The sequence below is a fragment of the Apteryx mantelli genome, chromosome Z (genome assembly GCF_036417845.1).
Source record: "Apteryx mantelli isolate bAptMan1 chromosome Z, bAptMan1.hap1, whole genome shotgun sequence".
Taxonomy (NCBI): Eukaryota; Metazoa; Chordata; class Aves; order Apterygiformes; family Apterygidae; genus Apteryx; species Apteryx mantelli.
The window spans coordinates 32652639-32675877 of NC_090020.1; the positions used below are offsets into that span (position 1 = coordinate 32652639).

General features: G+C 41.7%; 1 protein-coding gene across 1 annotated transcript; it reads right to left on the reverse strand.

The window, feature by feature from the left end:
- Positions 1-1356: 1356 nt before the first annotated feature.
- On the reverse strand, positions 1357-22678 carry LOC106484151 (fructose-1,6-bisphosphatase isozyme 2). The gene is made up of 7 exons (XM_013942286.2): positions 22506-22678; positions 19615-19777; positions 18612-18704; positions 12403-12543; positions 11087-11224; positions 5419-5538; positions 1357-2021 (listed from the first exon to the last, which is right to left on the reverse strand). The coding sequence occupies exons 1-7, from the start codon at positions 22676-22678 to the stop codon at positions 1827-1829; spliced, it is 1023 nt and encodes a 340-aa protein (XP_013797740.1). The 3' UTR covers positions 1357-1826.
- Between the last annotated feature and the right edge of the window lie 561 nt (positions 22679-23239).

A 23239-nucleotide genomic window follows, 5' to 3' on the forward strand; every position in this document is an offset into this window, starting at 1 on the left:
ACGAGAGGGGATTACGTGTGCTCTTTTTCCTGATGCAGTACAGGTGTTACTGCATTTCTAGACTACCCTCAAGTTCTGCTTGGTTTTAAGTTTTTTGTTTTAAATAATGCAGTAGAGTTATTCAGTAAATTGCAGAAGTCAACATTTGTGTTCTCATATATTTTTGTATGAGCCTATATATATTTTTTTTGTATGTGTATTTTTGCTGAAAAAGAAAGCTACTTTGCTAGCTTTCACAGAGTGCACAATTACATTCTCCAGCATAAGGCTGCCTTGGCTGTTACCTAAATGCTCTCAGTCTTTTCTGGTTTCTGTTTGGTCTCCCGGAGTTTAGTGTTGTTTGTGTTCTGCTGTTGATAGCCAAGATTCAGGAAGCACATGACAAAGAACAGAATAAACAAGTACAGGGTGTACTTGCTGATCCTAGCCTCCTGTCACTGCCACAGCCTTAGAGAGTGTCAGATAGAGACCTGTGGAAAAAGCAGTTTGATACCTGAAGCAGTACTGAAATCACATCCTGACCCATGGGATAACAATGACTAAGAGTAAATACCTTCTCTGTGTAGTTCTCTGTCTGCCTTTATTCAGCCTGCTACTTCTTTATGAATAATAGAACATGGTTATAAGTTTTAAAAACAACTGTTGGAGGGTTTTTTTTCCCCCAGGGGTATCTTTAACTCTTACCTATCTCCTAATCTAGTTCACGATGCGTTCTTAATAAAATCATGTGCAAGCACAGTCGGAGGCATGGAGCAGGGGCAAAAATGAGAAGCTGGGGCAGGAGCTGCTTAAGACAAGACTGTCACCAAAAGAAATGTCCATGTAATGAGGCCTGCAAGAGACAGGAGGGCTATAAAGGGATCAGCTGTAATTCCAGTTGAAATGACAGTATTCTTTATACTTAAAGTGACCTGAACCTCAATTTTCACACTCTTAACATAGTCACACATTTCTCTTAATAATTTTTTTTTCTCATTGCTTAATAAATGCAGGCTTATTTCAGAGCTGATTCTACTGTGATGAATATGCTAGAGTTAGCTAAGAAGCTAACTCTAATATATATAAAAGGGAGAATTTAAATCTGAAACGAGTACCTTTCAAAGTAAAGGAAATTGAAGGTGTAGCAACTGCTTTGTGGCAGTAGCTCATCTTCAGCTCCAGGGGACTATGGATAAATGGGGGATACAAATGATCTGAGTGTCACATTCAGAGCAAGGTTTTATTGTAATTTGTGCCATTGAAGGTTACCTGTCTGTGAATCAGGCGTTTTCCCATTCACGTGAGAATCAAAATTGCACAGCGAGGTTGCTGCATTTTCATCTTTATTAGTTACCCAAGACAAATATAATTTGAAACTTAAAAACTCTGTTTCAGACAGTGCAGGACTTCTTATCTTGTCAGCCCTGAGAAGAGTGATAGCACTTGCAATAAAACCTCTGGCAGCAAATCCAGATAATGGCATTATGAATGTTGGCATGAAAATTTTTGGACTCAGACAAATCCAGCAACTGCAACATCAGACGTCTGGCTTTAGATCAACTGGGGGGACTGACACAATCCACTCATTTTGTTAATGTCATAAAGTAAGTAGCTACTACCGCTGTTTCTATATTTACTTTGCAGAAACCACTATTAAAGAATTTTTACACTTGTTTGCAAGGAGAAATGAAACTCTTTTTTTTCCACCAGCCATTCTCACTATTTCTCATGTTCTCATTAAAAGGGATTTTCACGGAGAGAAGGATGTTGAAATGCTAGCATCCACCACCCTGAGCTGCACTGTTTTCCCTGTAGACAGATGAGCAAGGTCTGGTGTGGAAATGCCTTTAGCTGCTCTTTTGGTGTTTCTGTACACAAGCAAGGTATTCCTGCACGTCGTCCGGAGAACCGAGAATAAGAGGGACCCTTTGGTGAAGAGCCTCGGGTTTCACATCCAGCACGGCCTCGGTCCCTGTAGTGGCCATGCCACCTGCCTGCTCGACAATGAAGGCCATGGGGTTGCACTCATAGAGGAGTCGGAGCTAGAAGAAAAGAGGAAACGGGTGATTGCATTTGGGGAAGTAACACCAAACAACTTACTAGAACGTAACCTCACTTTTGTGATTTTTGGCAAATTTCATGTCGAGCATCTACCCGTTTTTCCTTCCTCTCCTCCTCCCGCCTCCCTTCACACCTTCTGTTCTGAGAAATAGCGCACTGACCCCACGTCCTCGCACCAGCACCCCAGTTTGCAAGCTGATGCATTGGTGTGCAGCATCCCTGAAACTGTATTTTGTCAAAAAGGTAGCTGCTGGGGCCGCAGTCATCAGTGATATGGTTAAGCCAGGAACAGTAACAATACTGGGGAACAAAAGCCAAAGTCTCTTCTTGTGTACAGGCTTTATTTGTTATCTCAAAGCTTGGGGTAATTGTGTTGTGTTTGGTCAGGATATTTTGGAGTTTGAAATCCAATGCTCCCAGTCTCGAATTTCAGGTTGCAATTGCAGCTCTTCAGAAATGTGAATAGGTACTTGTGGCCTGCATTCATGCAGACAGCAACTCTGTTTTAAAAAATAACTTCAGTAATTATTGAAAGCAAATTTTCACTTTGAGTATGAAGGCAGTTGGACCCTGATATCTGTTCACATCATTAAAAACATTAGCTTCTGTTATGCCTGTGCTCCAGTTGAATGCAAACTTATTTAGGACATATGCCAAAAGCTTCCAAGTTTGAAAGGGTGCAGAGGGTAACTGGTTGTTTTTTAACAGACATTATTTCTGTAGATTTAGCTGAATGTTTCACTTGCGTTTTATGAGGTGCTGATGTACAGCAATGGTAGTACAAATCATGGAGAGGCTTTTCATTTGTGCAAAAGCCAGAAAGTTTTCTGGGGGAACAGGAAGCATGACAGAACAACCATATACAGGGACAAGCAGATGGACCACACAGAGGGCTTTACTACCTGTCATTCCTCTGTCACCCTGTTTGTAATAAAACTGTGATATATCACAAACTTAAGCAGCACAGACTGCCTTCATTCTGGTCCTTGAAGCATGCGGAAATGCTATTTCTGGTAGAGGAGTCCATGTGACAGACAATGTGGAACCGACAGCTTTGCTGACTCTCCTTAGAGCATGGCCAACTTCTGAACAGCCACGAGCCAGAAAGCCATGGTGGTATCACTGGGAGCCACGTGCTGAGTTTCTTGTCACTTCACTGTGACTACGTGGCTTAAGGAAAGCATGGTTTTCCTGCCAGTAGCAATGAAATCTCACTTAGGACTGGAACCTCCTGCCTTTCAGTGGGCTTAACATTTCTGACGTAGCAGAGAACTGTTCATAAAAATATTACTTAGCATTTACAGTTTGAAGAGAGCATCTATAGGTTGGCTGGTTCTGCATTGCTTATTTCTGTGTAGTGAAGCAAAAAGATTGACTCATCATTTTACGTTCACTTTCTTTAATTTATGGGAAGCAATCTATAGGCTAGGGACTGCATGCATATTGTTTACATTTGCTCTGAAACTTCTGGATCAAATCCAGTCCCATTTGCTTCCTCTCAGTTCCTATCTAAGTGCACAGACTGTCTTTCAGGGGAATGATCAGGGTGCCAGCCACAAAGCATTATCTTTCCAAAAAGAAGTTTGTGTGAAATGATATCAATACAGCACTCCTATATGCTGCAGACAACGCAAGATGGGAACTGGGTTGTTGATCCTTTGCTTCAGAAATCCATTAACCACTCCATATGTTTTCCTGTAAACAGTAGAAAATCCCTGTTTCTGCTTTTGAATCAGTCTCAAAACACAGCATGGTCCTCTTTGCTCCAGACAGAATTTTTTGTGGGTTCCTCGAAAAAGCAGTGTATCCACTTAGCTCTTTTGAGAGGTTAAGTACATTATCTTCACTTGCACCTGGACTCTGAGAAGGAAGGAGAGGTTTTATTTGTAATGATGGTAGAGTTCTGCTTCTTTCATTTATCTCTCCTATGGCAGTGCAATGCACATCTAATAGCCAATATAAGCTAATGCATGTGGAAATCTTGATTGCTATAAAAATATTTGTACTTTGTACATTTGTTCTTTTCTCCTGTTTCTCATCTGTTGCTCTTGACAATGATTAAATATAGATTTCCAAACAAAGAGAGTTTAGCCTGAAGAGGGCAGTCAGCAAGTCCACTTCTGTCACACGCAGTAAATTCCTGCTGTCTCTTGTTCTGATACAGATGCCCACTATTTTCTGATACAGATACCCACCATTTAAATTTTTTTTTTTTTTACTTTTTTTTGCTGGGATGATATATCAAATATTTAAACCAAATTTGTCTGTACAAACATATAGACAACACTTTTGGGGTATTCTGAACACAGTTCTTCTCCTGTTCTCCTTATTCCTGCATCTCGTGGATCTGCTGTTCTTCAAATGATAAATACGTGCTCACCTGGATGAACCAATACTCCTCTCCTCCTAAAGAACTGTGCAAATCAGTATGTTCTGATACAACCACAGGAGATGGGGCAAGTAGATTTATGAGGGCAAACTCCTGCATATACCAGCCAAGGATATAAAAACATTTAAATAGGAGTTTTCAGGTATGGTATTGACCAGAAGAAGGTGTTGGAGTCAGCACAGCTTGACCAATCTGTAACACACTGAACCAGTTGCTTCCGAAGTATGATCTGCGGGTTACTGGTGGTCCACCAGTATAATCAGATCTCTTTTAAAACATTTTCATTTAGAAGTTTGATAACAAGAGTGCCTGATGTCCCAGGAGAAAAACTGAGGTTGACTGTCATCCATGGCCCAGCATGTTCAGGGAGTCGCTGTTTGGCATTGCGCTTCATTAAGTCGTACGGTATTTTGTACAGGTCTCCACATGGGAAAGCATAACCAGCTTCCCAGAACACCAGTCTCAGCATGCATAAAACTCCACTGACAGAGATCTTTAGCCCAGTTAGCAGAAGCCTGTGTTTTCAGGGCTGGTGACAATAAGCTCAGTGTTCATTAGAAATGGAAGGTAGGCAGACTCAGTTGTCCAAACACTGGACAAGACCCTGTCTGGGGTTTCGAGCATCCCACCTGGACTCCAGCTGCCAGTCCAAAGGGCACAGGTCTCCCTCAGTTCAGTGTTATATCTGCTAGCTGTGTGTAGGTGTCTCAAATGGCTTCTGTGGCATGAAAAAGTTTCTATTTAGATAAATATATCAAGACCTTGGTTTCAGTGAATTACATTTGATCGATTTGTAAAATAAAAACACATAAGATTTCTTGCCTTCAGAGGTATTGTAAATTGGACTGCTGACCATCATATCCATGAAAAATTTTCTCCAGGAATGGAAAATTCTCTGTCTAGATATTTGAACTTTTCCTTTATATTTCCTGGAAAAACATAGGCATTAGGTCAACTAAGTTCACTATGGAAGAAGTCAAATGATTTACCTTTCCTTTAGGACTCTTCTGATTTGCTGGGTACATGAAGATCCCACCATACATCAATGTACGGTGAACATCAGCTACCATGGAGCCCACGTACCTGGCACCATATGGGGAACTGCCATCCTGAAAAACATAAGGTAAAGCTTTGTATCTACCAGACTGGGCAGCTGGTAACACAATAAATGTCATTTTGTTATCAACCAGGCATCAAAGTTGCTTAAATCCACTGCTGCTTATGGGACACTGTAAATGCCTAAACCAGCCTAAAATTTAGCTTTTTCTAAAACATAGTGACTATCTGTGAGATTCTAAAAGGAGCACTTTAAAGAGCTGCACATGCTAATTTGAGTGCACAACAGTATGGTGTCAGCCCCCAGTCTGTGAACGAGCAAGGGCTGAAAACAGAGAGCAAAAAAACCTCTTCCCGTGATCGGAGTAAGGCATGCAGCCAACTGCTGATCCTTTGCTGGCTCCTAAGTCATGGGGCAAGGGGAAAATGTCACTCTTTGGTACAAGTCCAGACAGTTCCCAGAGGACTGTGGCTGTTTTCCTTCTCGCTTACCTGCCAAGTTGTGAAACTGGTCAGAGCATTCATTTTGGAACTCAGTTTGGGAGATAAGAATCTCTTTGCGAATGTAGTTTTTCTCGCTCTCAGCTTAGAAATTAATGTTTTTGAAGGAGATGTCATTTTAGGGAGAGCAGTCAAGAAAACATTCACACCAGTCTCAGGGTTACTGATGATAAAAATGGTAAGGTGGAAAATACAGAAGATGAGCAAGGTGACTTGAAAAAGTAGAAGTAATATACACCAAATAAGCTCTAATAGGAGAAAAACATCGCATGAGGGACTTTTATGAAGAGGAAATACACAATAAAGCTGTAAACTGAAGGAAAGCTTTTTGAAAGCTAGTATGCCAAAAAGTCTTTTGGGTCTTTTGGCATCTTTCAGTCCCTCTTCAATGAAGCAAAGGAGGAATCCTGGCCTTTCCCAGAAAATTACCAAATGCTGGAGTTTCATGTACATTTAATACTCTATATATTTGTGTAGTGCAATGCTAAAACTTTGAAGAGGGCTTCTGCATGCTTTTTTCCATCTGGATCAGTTGTCTAATAACAGGTCTTGCTGCTCTCCACAGGCCTTGCCTTGTGCTGATACCAGTTTTGGAGAAATCCGTAGAGAGAACTTGTGCAGCAATGCCAGCTCAGTGAATGAGGGCATCATGAGTTAGGCCCCCAACAAAATCGTGAGATTAGTTGGGCAAAAAAACAAATATGCAGGCAGGAGGGGGAGAAAATAGATAAAGAAAAAAAATGTCCTACTATTTTGAAATCGCTTTTTCAAACTGTTCTATGCAACTATGAAGTTTTGATGTTTACTCTCTTTTGAAATGGGAACAGATTCTTGTGTAATTAAGCAACATGACACAATACAACACTATAGGAACTGGAGTCCCGAGAAAACCACTAAATATGAGGCTTGTGATATTTGTTACAGCTGGTAGTAAAATTGGAATAGGGAACTGTTCTGGCCTATGTAATCCTTGTTCAGCTGCACTTGTGCTATTTCCCAAGCTGCTTTCTTCTTGTACAGATTAGAAGAACTGTTGAAAATTCAGAGGAAAACAGTAAAAAGGCTTGATGGATAAGACATGGCCTGGAGCTTTTATTTTTCTTTGTCTTGTTTCTTCCTGGCTGTTGGTCATATTTTTTCCAGATACAGCTGAACAATACTTTCAAGTATTTGATTCCTTAATTCCCATAGCTTACCCTCAAATAATCACATATTTAGATGTCAAATGATAGCTCCTCCATCTCACAGCTGTTTGCACCTGTGACCTTGCAGCTGTAAAATCTGAGGTTAGAAAAAAACACCTTAAGAAGGGGCCAGAGGGAAGTTTGCAGTATTAGAAAAGATAATTTTCAGGGAAAAATATGATTATAATCTAAAATTACTTTTAAAAATACAGTAAAAGGAAGAGCTCTCTTTTATGGTTTCAGAAGGTGATGAAGTCTTGAGAAAAGTTTGTTGAACTTGAATATTGACAACAAGTAGGCCATGGCACAGGCTGCTAAGGATTGCATTTATGACCCTATCAAAAAAGACTGTGCTCCACAAGTGTAAAACTTGCCAAGCTCGAGCTGCCCAGCTGAGCCGCCTATGTACAAATTAAATGCATTTGGGATGTGCTGGGCTTCCTATTTGCGTGCAGGTCATTTATGCAGCTTATGTGCATTCAAGCAGTGTTACGTCAACTCAGTGAAAGGTTGTAGAGAATTTTAGTTTCTTTAGTTTTAGTCTCTTAAGAAATTCACCTGCTCAGCATAGTGCTGAGACTGTGCTGAGAAAAACACAGACCAGAAAGTGCTCCATTTGGGTACAGTGATCACTTGAACTGCAGATTGAAGTCAATTTTTTCATTTGCCTTAGCGTCCAGCTACTTGCACAGGAGGAATAAATAGTCCTTAGTTTGGTCCCTTTAGAAACTTCTTGTTTTTCCAGTATAGCCACTTGTATATTTTTCTTACAGATGAGAAAGTTAATAGGTGTTGCAAGCTTGCTGACATGTTGCCCAGGCTTTCTTCTCAAGCAAAATAACAGGGCATGAATGCTAGGGAAATTCATCCCCAGTTCTCTCTAATGCAAAACTGTGTTTGCCCAGTAAGCACTTCACACTGGTTCAGCTAATGCTAATGAAAGAGCTGGAGAACCTTGATGTTCCCTTGGTCAGTATCCATATTATTTGAGTAAACTTGTGGTTGCTCTTAGTTTTACTCTTTGTGCTGCTCTTCTTTGCTTAATCTAAAGGAATGAAAGTGGCTCATAACACATAGGTCCTGTGATTTTTTTTTAAATTATTATTAATTTTTTTTCTTCATGGTATGATGAAAGCCTCTTTCTCACCTCTTCTACTACTTTGTATGACAGCTATATTCCTCTACAGGAGAACAAGACCAGGTTTCTCTTGCATTACTATGACAACTAGGAGAGTAGGGGGAAAAAATCCCTTTCCTACAGACTACAACACCAACTCCCTGCATCCCATCTTCAGTATGTACAGTTACAGTGACAAAAGCACAGTGCTTTTCTTAGCTTTTTCATGTCACTCAGGCATAGCTAGGCTGGCAGGAGAAGGCTTCCTGCTGTGCATCCAGGTGCTATTCCTGTGGCATTGCTACAACAGGTCCTTAACCAGGGGGTCTCCACTGCATGGCTCTCAATCAACGTGCTGCCATGAGACTCTTTCTTGTGGCCATAGAAAACTAAGTTAAAATGAAGTGGAATAGCAAAGTATGATCATGCCCGAGGTACGTTTGTTTGTTCTACCATGGATGAACCAGTGCCAGCTGGAGATTAGGGCCCTGCACACATTACTGGAAGAAGTCATCACTTTGAAAGGGGTTACAGGGAAGTTTGTGCAGGCACAGTTTTTGTGTCAGCAGTGCCTGTTACACAGACCATGCTGGAGAAGGCAGGTTGCATGACAGGTAGCCTTGCAAACAGCAGCTTGTTCTTCAAGATGGTGAAGCAGCAGGAGGTTCTGCGTCGCTTAACAAAAAGTAGCTTTGCTTTGGACTCTCTTTACAGAAGAAATGGTTGCATCTAAACAAGTAGTCTCCTCTGCAATCCACATGGCAATGGTAAGAGGCTTATAGTTGATCTGCAAAACAGTGTCCTCTTTCTAGTGCTTTTAATTCAAGTTTGATGCCTTAGGTGAATGGCAGTCCACAAGAAGTTTTGAGGGTCAGTGTGACTCTGTAGTCCAAAATGTCTGATCCAGGACACTGTCATTAGATAGCAAGGAAAAATCTACACAAAAGGTTAATCTGTTATGTTTGGTGGTCAAGGACAGTGATACAGAACAAGGAATATGTTATGGGCATCATCATACTTTGTTTTTCTGCTCTATTTTTACTTTTCATCTTCCTGCAGCAATGTTAGAGAGCCATCTGAGCAGCATGTTGACCAAGAACTAGGGGACAGGGTGAATACAGGTAGGATCAAGGAAGAAAAAAAAGTATTGAGAAAGTAACAAATAACTGAAATTAGTGCCTCGTCTGGCCTGGCCCTGGCTAACCAGTGCATTAGTGTGTTGCTTGCTTTAAAGTGACAAAAACATCTTCTGCCAACTAGAATAGTCAGAGTAACAATGCTTTTCCCAAATGAAGCATAAGTTTGAGATTAAATAGTGTTTGTAAATGAGGTTCTTCCTGTGTGTCCTGACCTAAGGATTTAGTGAATCACATGACAGAGCTGTCCTTGCAGAGCCTGTGGTGATACATTGCTGTCTGTCTGGTCTTTCTCCTAAGAGTTTGAAATCTCTGTTTAACCTTTTCCTGTTGTTTATTTATTTAGTTTTTTTAAAACACCGTATGGGTGGTTTGTAAAAACACAAGTAAATAAATCCAGTTTCAGTGCATAGCACTAAATATATAGCTCAGCATACTATGGACAGCACAAGAAGCCCAGAAGCTGTTTCCCAGTTGGGTTAGTTTTGGGGAGGCAGGAAAGCTGTGCAGGGGCTTCCACGTCTCTCTCAGTTTGGCTGAAAGCTCCTTTTGGAGTTTCAAAGTAGCTCACTGAAAATATATAAAATGCTGTGAGGTGACACGCTCTATAGAGATGATCTAGAGTAACATGCATGAGAGCCTTTGCCCAGACACCAGCACTGCAGCTCTAGTCAGTGCAGTAAGATCAGGTTTACAGCTCAGAAGGAATTTTTACCACAAATATGGCTTAAACTCTTATTCATTGCCTTTTCCTTGTATAGCACCCTGAAGTTTTCTCCTGGATGCATCAGCTTTTATATGTGCCCAATATAAGAAGTCTTAACAACTAATAGCTTAAAAATAATTCTATGGCTTTTTTTATTTTAGCAGGAAGAGGATTAAAACCAGCTTCCTGGCTAAATTCAGGCTTGAGGGGTTACATTTCACCTTGTTTTTCTGTGTCTTACTGGTCACACACAGTCACACTTTCCAGAGAGTTTCCAGGTTTCCATTGAAAGCTTGTGTTGTGTCCTTGTAGCACTGCCCAGAGGCAGTACAGAGATGCACGTCCCCATGGCGATGTTCATCAGACAGAAAATTTTCAGCTTTGTCCCCTTGCAGGGTGTGATATAATTTTCTTAGCAATAGGAATGGTGAAATTGTGCCTCCCACTCCCTTTTATTAACCTGTGGGTTGTTTTGTGCTCTGTAAGAGGCAAGTAGGCAGTACAAGGGTTATACTACATTTCTCAGATGTAAAAGTGTACAGGAAGAGGAAGGTTATTCTTCCCAGATCCCTGCAAACACCTTCGGGGCAGTAAATGGGATCTAGCCCCAAATGCGCAGCTGCACACATGACTGAGTTGCATATTCAAATGTGCACATTTTGCTGGCACAGTTTCAGAGGTTTGTTGAAAAGCCTCATTCTTCATGTACAGCAGCTCTTCCTCTGCATTATGATAGACTAGCTATGAATTTATTTGCCAAAGTCTAAGCTGTAAAACATCTCAGGGCACTGGAAACTAACGCATTAGCTATGGAGCCAAAATGAACTAGATGGTATCAAAGGGTTGTGGGGGCTGAATTCAGCAAGACAGTCACAAGGGCTCCCTTCGGTCCAGACTGCATGGAAGGAGCATTCACCAGTGCATGGTGAATTGGGTACAGACCAACTATTTCCTTACCTCAGGGAATTTCTTCTTTTGTAAATATTCTGTCATTGCAGGGTCAAAATACTTGGCATAACCTTCGTTGAGACTGTAGATCTTCCCTTTCTTCTTGATTTTGACATCTTTATCCACCAAAATAAATTCCCCAAGAGCCTACAGAAGAACGGCAGAGACCAGGTATGAGCAAGCAGCAGAGCATTTTGTTAACTTTCCATAGCAGTTGCCACGCTAGAGATTGCAGAAACGCTAGCACAGCTTGGTCTGCTCAGCGCTAGTCTTGTATATAACTTCACAGTATTTCAAACAGATCAAAAACCGCAGAATCAGTATTAAGTTCAGGAAAGCTTGCCATGGTGGTAGTATAAACAAAAAGCAGTTCAACTGTAATTGTTAGCATATTGAATGTGGATCAGTCAACCTCAAAAGCTGATGGATTATGCTTTCTATATTCTTCGTGTCCACAAATCATGAGGTTATAAATTAATACATTATACTGCCTTGTGATTTTTGAAATCTTGCCTATGTCTTAAAGTGACTAAAGTGGCCAGCTGCCCCCAGAAGTTGCCATCCAGAGTTTGAACAGAACTTCCACCTTTGAGAGGACAATCCCTTTACTGAGCTTACTGATAAAGTGAAGGTGGAGTTTCGAAAACAATCCATCCTTTGAATAAATAGAATTTCTATATTATTGCCTAAATCTAATGCTGGTCTCTCATAGGAGCAGTCTCCTCCCATTCACTCAATAACTCTTGTGGGGTTACTGGGTTGGGTGTTGAGGGACAACGTATGTCTGATTGTATGGGCACAATTCTGCTTTTGCAAATTGAGTATGTAGGTTAAAGCACATAGCCATAAAACTAAATTGCACTCACGAAATCGGACACGTCCATGCATGAACTGTATCAACCAATGGGCCTCGCCCCAGTCTGCACACTGAACAAGTTGAGGTTCTTTTACAAACAGAAAAAGCAAAACCAAAAAAGCAGGAGTCCTTTAAGCAGAAGAAAAGACACTGTTCAGACTAAATTTTTCTTAAGCGTTTCCACGTGCAAACCAACAGTCTGGTTTGAATTAACGGGGTGTCAAATGCTGTTTAACTTACTCTTGTTCACTGAATAGAAAACAAAAACAAAAACCAGAAGTATTGCAACCAACATGCACATATATTATTGAGTACTAGGTAAGATGCAGGTGGGCTGCTACAAGAGGTGGGTGAGAGGAAAACGGCACAGATCGTCTCAAATTCAGAGACAAGGAGCAACAAAAAAGAGTAGACCCAGGTAGGTAAATTCTAACAGGTAATAGCAATGTTATTAACACCGTGATTGTACCGGATCGAGCATGAAGCAGTCCACTCCTTGCCCAGTGGAGAGGGCAACCAGGGTAGCACTGCCATACAGGGCATATCCTGCAGCAACAATATTGCGTCCGCACTGCAAAGCATCTTTTTCAGAGGGCTCCTCGTTTGTTTCCTGAGGAAAGACTGCATTTCAGTAATAGATATTTGGAGCAGATTTCCTTCTTATGTCAGCCTAGGTCTTTGAAACCATCAAAATAGAGGTGGTTCCCGCTAGTTCAGGACAGGTTTGGTACAAGCATATGCGCGCTGGGACAGGACAGTGGGAGTTTATTTTATACGAGTCATGCGGTCAATTCGATACATGCAACAAAGCTGATACCTTAGCATTATCGCTTAGCATATTGATTCAAGACAATCAGAAATCTGAGACAGAAAACAAGTATTAACTTTTCTGTAAATTTAAACATGAGCTATCTTACGGATACCCTTTACAGGGATAACTGTGGGGGGGAACGTAGTAATCAGCATTTCATGCCTTACAGACAGATTGCTTCCAGTGAGAGTAAAAGGGTAGATGAGGCAGCATGATGGAATGAAAACTGCGTAGGTCTCTGCTGGTGGCTGAGGTGTGGTAAATGTGTGCACATATATGATATATGTTTCTGGGTATATAATGTGTGTGTGCATAGCTATGCATATATAAGTTCATACATAACTTCTGCATATCATTTTACTTAAGTTTTTTAATTTGGTATCAATTTCCAACACTCATTCCCATTTGATACTCTGGTTACCACTGAACAAGACTAGCCTAAGCAGACCTTACATATTAATATAAAAATATTTCCAGCCAGCTCTCAAATGTGCCTCAGCCACAAGAGGCGTTGACTGGTGGGATGAGAAAGAAGAGCCTAGAGTACTTGGGAATACGGACTCCAGCCTGCACTTCCTGAGCAAGTTGTTTAAACTCTTTTTTTTTTTTTCCCCCCTTCCTTAAGTCAGCTACAAAATGGGTAGTGAATGATTGATATTAATGTCTAATAATTAATCTAAAAAAAATTGTCAGTTATGGTGGATTTTCTGCACGTTTTCTGATGCAGGTTTATTCGGAATTAAAATGAGAAGCCCTTCAGTCTCTGTCTCAATGCACTGGTTTAGCATTTAAGTATTTCAAGCTCAGATAATTTCTCAGTGATGCATGGACTTAATTAGATTGAGTAGCAGCTGGGTAGAAATCTCAGGTCTATCCCAAAGTATCTGGTTTAAAACAAAACCAAAATCACTAGAGAGTGTTTTATGTAGGAAATCAAATATTTGATTAAGATTGAGTAAATTCTTTTAAAAATCAAGAATACTTTCCATGGAATTTTTCCACAGGAAGATAAAAACCCTGAAACAAATCAACAAATTCCTTGCTGTGCCCCGGGGACACGGAGGTCCCAGGGCACCCATCAGGGCCCCGGCAAGGTGAAAGGCCAGGGGTATTGGGATCAGGTTCATCATTGTATGCCAGCTCCTAGAGAAAAGCAGAGGCATGGGACACCAAAACTACATCTTTCATGACGTGTGTGGGCAGTAGTTCCACATCAAAATGTTTTCACCTTCAGCTGAAAGATTATGATTGAAAGCATTTGTTGCTTTAGGTTTTAGAGGGTTTTTTTTCTCCTGTATTTTGCTCAAAGCTTCCTCCCACCCCCATTATTTTGCCAAATTTTTCTGTGGAGGAAATCCATTTCTTTCAGCCTGCCATGGAGACTGAAATACAGCAAGTGCAAATACGCCTGGTATGTAGTCCCCTCTATGCCAAGCTGCTTATTCAGAAAGGTTGTAGTGCACGTAATGAAGGCAGCCTATTTAAAGCACCCATTTGTATATACCAGAAGTTTGAATATTGACTATCAGTTCTCTGCTAAACAATCTTTTTCAAAACCAGCTATTATACCTTGCATAGTATCTTTTCTTTTAAAAATGCATCCCCATGGCATATGCATCTCAACATCAAAATCAACATTGTCTATAGTAGACTCTTATTTGCAATATTAAATGCAGAATTAAGCATACATTTACACCACTAATTGCAAACATATTTCAAATTTTCTAGCTTTTTGTATGTTTTTCTGATTAAAAAAATGCTGCTTTAATTTTGTATAATTACAACAGAGGGGTTTGTTTTATAGGACATAGTGTTTATATACAGTATATGTAGCTAGAGCTTACATCCGATGTTGTTCTAAAACACATTTTTCTGAGATAAGCTTTTCAGCTCTACCATTTGAATGCTTTTTCTCTCTTTGTTTATATGGCTGAGAAAACATAGGCTTATCAACTATTCTGAGAAAACAAAGGAACTTCTCCCTTGGAAGAGGGACATTTGGCCAGAATTCACTTGGTTTTCAGTCCTTAGCTGCAACTGTGTTTCCAAGATCCACCTTCCAAATGGAAGGTAAAAAGTTCAGCCTCAAACAAATTTTTGCAGAGCTTGTTGGAGTGTAAAAAAGCTAAAGATCAGCTGATATTTCATTGTTAGCACTGCAGTAGTTATGTCCTGCCAAGTGCTGTGTAATACAAAATGAACCAGAGCATTAAGCTGGACAGTAGACTCAGATAGCTGCTGAATATTTTCACTTCTTTCTGGTGTACAGATGGAATTTCCTTTCTGTTGCATGTTGGCTGGGAGAAGGAGGTAGTGAAATCTCTTTATGCAAATCTTTGAAATAGTCTTTGAAATATAAGGACTGTGCAGATTGAAGGTTTAAGCTCTGACAAAGTCACTTCAGCACTTTGTGGCTGGGAAGCAGGTGAAATAAGGTCCATGGAGTCTGGTACCCTCAGGTGATACCCGAGTTTTAAAATTTTTGCATGTATGATTTGCCTACATCACATGTGGGACTTCTTAGCACTGGGAGTAGCTCTGGAAGGTCTTGGTTTCCAAGTCTCCATTCATATCTTGTGTTTCATTTTCTGATTCTTTATACTTCCTCTGTTGGACAACATGATATTCCTTATGGCAATGATGGGAGGGGAAGCAGAAAATACATCTGGGGATCTGGGTAAAGTTAAAAATAAAGAAATAAAGCAAAGCAGCAGACATAGCACTTAGATGGAGCGTGAATTGTGCATTGTAGATTCAGCTCAGCAGGGTGAAGAATGGGGAAGAATCCAGGCAAAAAAATACTTATCCCCACAGGCCTGACACTCCTCCAATTGAGAGCATCCCACCAGGCAGCGACTGTCAAGGTGCTGAGGACCCACCTCGCACCAACATCAGCAGATCTCCTTCTTAGCCCCACTGTACGGACCCACAGGCTTTGTAACAATCCTGCCCATTCTTCAGGAGGAAAAAGGCAGGTGGAAAATGAAATAAACCTAAGATGGCATTTATCTCCTGGTGGTTCTCCTAAGAAACTGATATAGGGGTCTTCTGGCAGGAGGTGATGATACCCGAGGCTGTGGTGGTGGTCCTGGCTGAGATCAGGAACAGCAATAGAGAACTATATTAAGTTTTGAAATGTATTGACAGAGTCTGGCCTTCATAGAAAAGTGCTGACTTTTTTCTTCCTAAAACAAAGTCAATATTTCAGTTCTAGAATGTGTGCCTTTGGGAATGAAGTTAAGGCACTGGCATCGTGAGAAAATCAGCCAGGCAAACATCCAAGAATTGGAAGGTACCAAATATCAGACAGGTGTTGAGAATGATCCTTTGGAAGTAGACTTGTTCTAGCTTTTCCAAAACAATGTTCTTGCCATTTAAATGGCTTGAAATACATTTATATTTTCCTTCTTAAAGCATTTTCATCCACTAGGATAAATATGTCACTTTTATTCCTTTCACACTACCCTACAGCAGCAATTATTAAAGGTCCTATTATTATTTATTTATTTTAAGGGCTTGAAGTTAGAAGTTAATGGTTTTGCTGTGAAATATCTTGTGTGAGAGGAAGGCATATTAACATATACTTTGGAATTAGCATTTTAATGAATGGAATTAGCATTTTAATGAAAAGAATTATCCAGGTGAAAGTCTGTGAATGCAACATTGCTTCTGTCTTTAAAGGGGAAATTGATAAGTTATTCTTGTAATTAAAAAATTGTGCTTCACCCTAGTGGCACTGTTTTCGTTTGGGTATGAAGGATTTGTACTAAGCAATGTAAATACCTCTTTATGTAGAACTGAAGTATATCCACCCACATGAAAAACAACAACTTAGAAACAGTGTTTACAATGAATATATTAACATATATTAGAACAGCAATTATGGAAAATTTAGAAAATGAATGGAAAACTTCAGTGTTTGGAAACAACATGAATTATTTGGGAAATATTATTATTCTGAAGCAAAATCCTAGCGAAGACTAGGAAATCCATAGCCTTTGCATGAATTAACAAGTGAGTTAAAGATTATAGAGAAGTCTAATCTGTATTTCAGTGTGCAAAGTTACATGAATCACACTGACCACTTGCCTCTGGAGTTACATGGAGGAAACTAAACACAACACTTCTCCTTCCAGACAAAAAGCTGCTGTTCAATATGCAACACACTTACTGTCTTTAGGCAATAGCTGTGTTGTCTGCTATACTTATTTTAAATGTAGGAAGGTGGGTAGTCTTTCAGGCTACATTTTTAGGGGTAAAGGGGTGAGGGCCCCATTTCTGGCTATGCGGGCATGTGGCACAGCCTGCAGCTCTGCTCTCTTCTCTGCAGAAACCAAGGCAGAAGATCTGCTCTTCCCATGAGCCATACCAAGGCAGTGTCTTGCAGAGAGCTGGCCTGCCTGGGTGATCCCGTGACAGGGGCTCATGCTAAAAATTAATATTGCGGGCAGTCACTGGGTTTGTGCCATCACCCTGCTCAGCTTGAGCCATGACTCTGCCTGGTTTACTAATAGACTTGTTCTCATTGGTGATGATTGGAATATCACCTACCTTAAATGTAAAAAAATCATGATTGGCTCGGAAGTGATGAGTTAAAAGATGAGAGAGTCACAGAATCACAGAATGGCTGAGGTTGGAAGGGACCTCTGGAGATCATCTAGTCCAACCCCCCTGCTCAAGCAGGGTCACCTAGAGCACATTGCACAGGATCGCGTCCAGGCGGGTTTTGAATATCTCCAGAGAAGGAGACTCCACAACCTCTCTGGGCAACCTGTGCCAGTGCTCTGTCACCCTCACAGTGAAGAAGTTTTTCCTCATGTTTAGATGGAACTTTCTGTGTTTCAGTTTGTGCCCGTTGCCTCGTGTCCTGTCGCTGGGCACCACTGAAAAGAGTCTGGCTCCATCCTCTCGACACCCTCCCTTCAGATACTTGTACACATTGATAAGATCTCCTCTCAGCCTTCTCTTCTCCAGGCTAAACAGGCCCAGCTCTCTCAGCCTTTCCTCATAAGAGAGATGCTCCAGTCCCCTAATCATCTTTGTAGCCCTGAGAGGACCTTGAAAAGATATCCTCACGCTTTGAGAAGCAGCATTTGAGTTTGCAAGCCTTTATTTGCAGTCACGAGGGCTATAAAAGTTACTACAAAAAAAAACCCAAAAAACAGAGGGTCTCCCACAGTCATATGACTGTAAACACAGGCTTTGGGAAAAACACCAACTGCTGGAAGATTAGCAGTCATATCACAAGATTTGGCATGACTCTTAACTATTAACAATTGTTAATTGGCCACAGAGCAGCGATGCCAGCAGGGCTCTGGCGGCTGTGACCACTTCTCCCCATCCTTAGGTGGCCTCCACCGTTGCCATGTGCATAAATGTGCATGGGTAGGCCACTGCTCTGGTAGCTGTAATGTGGTCTGGGCAGTGAGCTTCAGCCTCAGCCCTCCTCAGTATCAAGGAAGACAAATAATGTAATTGGTAGCGTGGTGGAAACCAGAGCTCTAGGTCACCCAACAGGTTTGGCTCCATGCCACAACATCCCTCAGCTCTTCTGTAGTGAGTAAAACGTGTCTGAAGCAGCTAACCAGCTGCCCAAAGGTGAGAGGGGGTTATTGAAGTGCCTGTGTGTCTCAAGGAAGGAAGTGCCAGCAATTTCCTGGGGCTGTGTCCCCTTCCTAGGAATTCAGGAAGCTCTTTAGCACAAGTGAATCACAAGTGCTGTCTCGTCTGCGCTTTCTAAAGCTCCGTTGAGCCCAAAGGTGCTTAATGTTAAGGGCCTAGGAATGAAACTAGGCAAGCTAATATACCCAGGACATTTTGTTTTCACTGAGTGAATCGTGCTGTGTGCACTTTGTTCATCCTCTTACCTTTTTGTAGATAGCAAATATTGTTCCTATCGGTGCCAAGCAATCTATATTGGAGGAGCCATCGAGGGGATCAAAGCATACCACGTATTTCCCCTAAAACAGAAGTAGCAAGGGAAGCATTAAATGATATGTTGACTTGCAGTATTATTTCCCTTTACTTGGTAAACTCCATGTTTTTAGGCCTGCGCTCAGCTTTCCGAGTGCACTTGGAGCTCCTCCAGGAAGGCTGCTCTTTTGGCCCAGCTGGCCCAGCAGCGTGCTGCCCTTTTTCCTACTGGGCCAGCCACCGAAATAGGAAAGGACCTGTTCCCACTCAGACGGTACGAAATCACGTGACAGAGAGGAACAGTCCTCTGCTTCCAAGCAACACGAGAAACAGCTCAAAAGCAAAAGGAGTTATTCTGAAGGGAGAGGCTTGCTTTAGTAAATGGGTTTTCTTACTTTTTATTCTGAACCAAAGGATTTGCCTATAATGTGAGATAGGAGGGTGAGAAGGAAGAGAGAAATGGTCTCGGGGAAAGGTAGGGTAGACCAGTGTAAGTATTGTCTCAGTGCAATAGGATCCCCTCCTGGGGAAGCCCCACCGAAGCAGTCACACGTTTCCTCTGGACATACAATTTAAAGCCCAGTTCTGCCAGACCATCATCTTGTTTTATCCTGCCTAAATAATAACATAATCCAAAACAGCTACACTAATGGTCAGGGAATGTAATAGTACGCTTAAACCTGGGATCTGAGTTGTGTTTACAAGCTCCAAAATTATTATTCCCTCACTCCTTCAAGAAAGTTTAAAAATAATTTTCCCCCCAATAGCTCCTTTAGCGATTGAGCTCATGCCTCCACCGCAGTTAATCACCAAAGCAATGAAATAATCATGCAGATTTGCTGAATGCCCTTAGGAAGAGTTGGTTTTGGGGCCAGGCCCAGGTTTCATGCTTGAAACGAGAGTGCCACCTGCTGCTGCCTGAGCCGAAAACCCCCTGAAGACAGAGGCTGCACAGACCCGCTTGTCTTTGGGGGTGATGATGGCCTCCTTGTTCTCCTCCGTGACCAGGATGCAGGTGCTGTAGGAAGACTGGAGCATATTGATCACCAGGGAGTTGGATAACACATCCAGCTTCTTCACTTCGTCACCAGTCACGTTCATGGTGCCAGCGATGCCAAACCTAGAGAAAAGCACAAATATTAAGAAACCCAAAGCACTGAGGAGATCCATTAGAGGTTTTTAGGGAAAAAAAAAAAGTCAGGATGGTTCCTTCCTGCATCTTTCCACACCTCTAACCTTTGGATTCAAACTGTTAAGGTTCATTAGGAGGTGGTAGTCACTGTTAGAAAATAAAAGTGGGCATGAGAAGGAACAAAAGTGGTGGCATCATTTCTAGGCTCTACCATGGTCCTTTGGGTCCAGCTGGGATCTCCCCCCGGAAGCGAGTGCCTGCCTTCCCTGGCAGCCCTGCGTGCGCCTGCTGCTGGCTCCTGGGAGAGGATGTCCAGCCAGCAGCACCTTTGAGGAAGGAGAAAGAGTAGTTGGCTGAGGTAGTTAGTTTTCTGCCACTGGAACAGCTCATATAGCTGTTCAGTGCTTTGTGATAGCCCTTTAATCCATGTCCTGTAGGTCCCCAGCTGCCTGAAAATCAGGAGCTTGAAAGACACTCTGAAAAGTTCCCCGTTCTAAACTGTATCTCAGAATCAAAGTCTTCTTGTTTTATGCCATGACACTGGACTGTGTTGGGCTGATGCTTCCATTTTATAACCATAGTTTTAATAATATAGTAATATACGTATATGTATAGTAATATATATTTCTGATATTTTGCAGTTCCAGAACTTCAGTTTTGACCTAACGTGTGTGGTTCAGGCCTTTTGGAAGTGTAAGGAATCAAACAGGGAATAGATACTTGGCATAATTCATTATGGGGGAAAAAAAAAAAAGGAGAGGGCAACTAATTAATATCTATAGTGTTGGTTGGGGAGGAAGGGGTAAGATCTTTTTTTTCACTCAAAGCTTCCTGAGCTTTTCAGAAGTACGTGGTGTTTTGTGTACTTTAATTTTGGCATGCCAAGTTTGAGACATATGAAAGGAACTGGATTTTCAGGGAGCACTGAGCACCCATTCTCCAGGCACTGTGTTTCCAGGCAGGTTCCCAAATTAAATGTATAGCTTTGAAAAAGCTCTCCTTTACTTTTGAATGGCAAATTTATTAAAAATGCATGTTGATATTGTAAATATTGAGAAGTCACCTCACATTCTCTGATTTGGAGGGACTAGCAAGTTTAGAGCTCTCTAGCTTCTTTTTTTTTCTCAAAAGATAAGATTCTAGCTCTTGTTTGTGGGGAGATAGAGGCACACATGCAGACCAATGGAAGCCACTCACCAGTGTTGAAAGTCTGCCACAGGGTTTTCCAAAAGATCGTGGCTAGCTACAGTAATTTGAATGGTGCAAGTTACTCATTTGTGTATTTGAGCAGTTTGGATATTTCTTGGTTATCACCCAAAACTTTTATTTATAAAAAAAGAGACCTTTCTTCCACTGAACCTGTAGCCATGTGTCTTGTAGGCCAGGTGGCCATCCCACTATTATCAAATGCAGTAGTATTCCCCACTCATTAAATAATTCAGATTTTGTATATTGGAAGGTCGAAATGAAATGAAAACAACTTTTCCTCTGGAAGACAAAACTGTGCAGCTTCACCTTATAGCACTATGGAGAGGAAATAAAATTTAACAGGGCATAGGAGCTTGAGGGTGCTGCCTCTGGCTCTACCACTTTGTTTTGTTTTGTTTTGTTTTGTTTAACATGAGCAAGTCTCACGTTCTCACTCCACATCATGCTCCACACCTGTAAAATGGGGGTGATAGCGCTGATTTAATTTGATCATTGAGGTCTTTGACCAAATATTCAACAGAAGTGCAAAAAAAACCCAGGCGCCATACATTTTGGTGTTTTCATAGCTAAAAAAGGGAATGAATTGTCTTCTGTACACAGATATAGTCCCCATCTCCTTATATGTGTGTGTGTGTACAGATATGTGTTTTTATATATATATACAAATGCATATACACAAACATATATTTCAATACATAAACCAAAAAATGTATATCTTAAATATACAGTTTTATTAGTGATGTCTAGTCCTCTGAGCTGCTCCTGATAGATCACCATTAAAAAATTTGCATTGATGTCTTATCCAACTGGCTGCGTGAAGTTGAGCCAACTGGCTCAACTCATTCCAGGTTTTGCTAGGCCAATTCTTTGACTGCATTTTCTAAAATGCTAGATGTCAAATTACTGTGTTTGCTTTTCATATAGGGCCTTTTAAGTCTTCCCTTCTGTAGCCCTGACAGTACTCAGGGTAGGAGGGGGAGAATGTACTCAGGAAAGCATATGGCATTTCTCATGAGGCTGTTGCTTTACACCATTACTCATACTGTCATCAGGGATCTGGACTTCCAAGATAAGGCGAGCCCTGGTTTGCACAGCTCTGGCACCATGCTTGCATGTTAGGAGAAAATATGACAATGTGATACTCTGTAAATTCACAAAAGATTTAGAAATATACCAATATCAGCGTTTACAATGGATAATGAGGTGAATAGCAGTGCATTGAAGTTCTGACTCAGCTTTGAAGATTAAACTATTACACAACAGCAATTAGTCTAAATGGCCACCTTGGGCCCAATATTAAAATGCTCCAGAAAAGGAGATCTCCCATTTCCCACTCTTGATAACTCTGCCTTCATGCCTACAGTCACTTGGCTTAAAAAAGACACTTGCGATGTATTTTTGAATTCCTGCCCTTTTCTCTGTGCCAGCAATGTTCCCCTATCTGCTCGTCCTCCTCCTTCTCCTCCTCCTCCTCCTCCTCCTCCCCATATTTCTAAGTAGGACTCACATGTGGGCAAGGCCTGCCTTCCTGACTGCGGAGGAAATGGCCTTTATGGCCGTCAGCATGGAGTTGAGCAGCTGCGTCAGCTCCCCCGTAGCTCCTTTCATTCGGCGCCCCTTTTCCATAACAAATCGCGTGAGCGTCAGCATATCCGTTTCGAAGGGGGTTTTGTCGGACATTTTCTCTGGGTACCCAAGTTCTCCTCTTCTCACCCACACAGGTTGCTTCCTTGCCGCACTGTGCTCCCAAATAGCTCTTTTATTTTAAGGAGAAGCTGTTGGCTCTGTTGCTGGTCTGAGTTTATTAAAAAGTCCCTGAGACCATGTGATTGAGTGCCCAGAATAGCTGCGCCTGGCCCTGCTCCCCTGGGATGCCACAAAGCCACCCGAGATGGCTAATACCACCTCTCAGCCACCCTCCACAGGTGCCAAAGCTAGTGATGTGCGCACCTAATTGTATATTGGAATTGTGCTTTGAGACAGTTTCTGCCACCAGCGCTGTGGCTCTGGCTGGCGAAGCTCCTGCCCTCAGTCCCCTCAGTTTCTTGTGGATCCTTCCCCTTCTGGCCTCCTCCTTGGGTGCTGAGCGTAGGGATCTCCAAGGCACGTGGCACCTCTCAGGGGAATCGATAGAAGCAGCAGGGTGGCTGGTTGGGCACGTTATGGGTGCTTTTAGCTGAGCATCGGGCTTAAATCACTGCCTGTCTCTGAACCAGGAGTGGGGTGGGGGTTGTGTGGGGG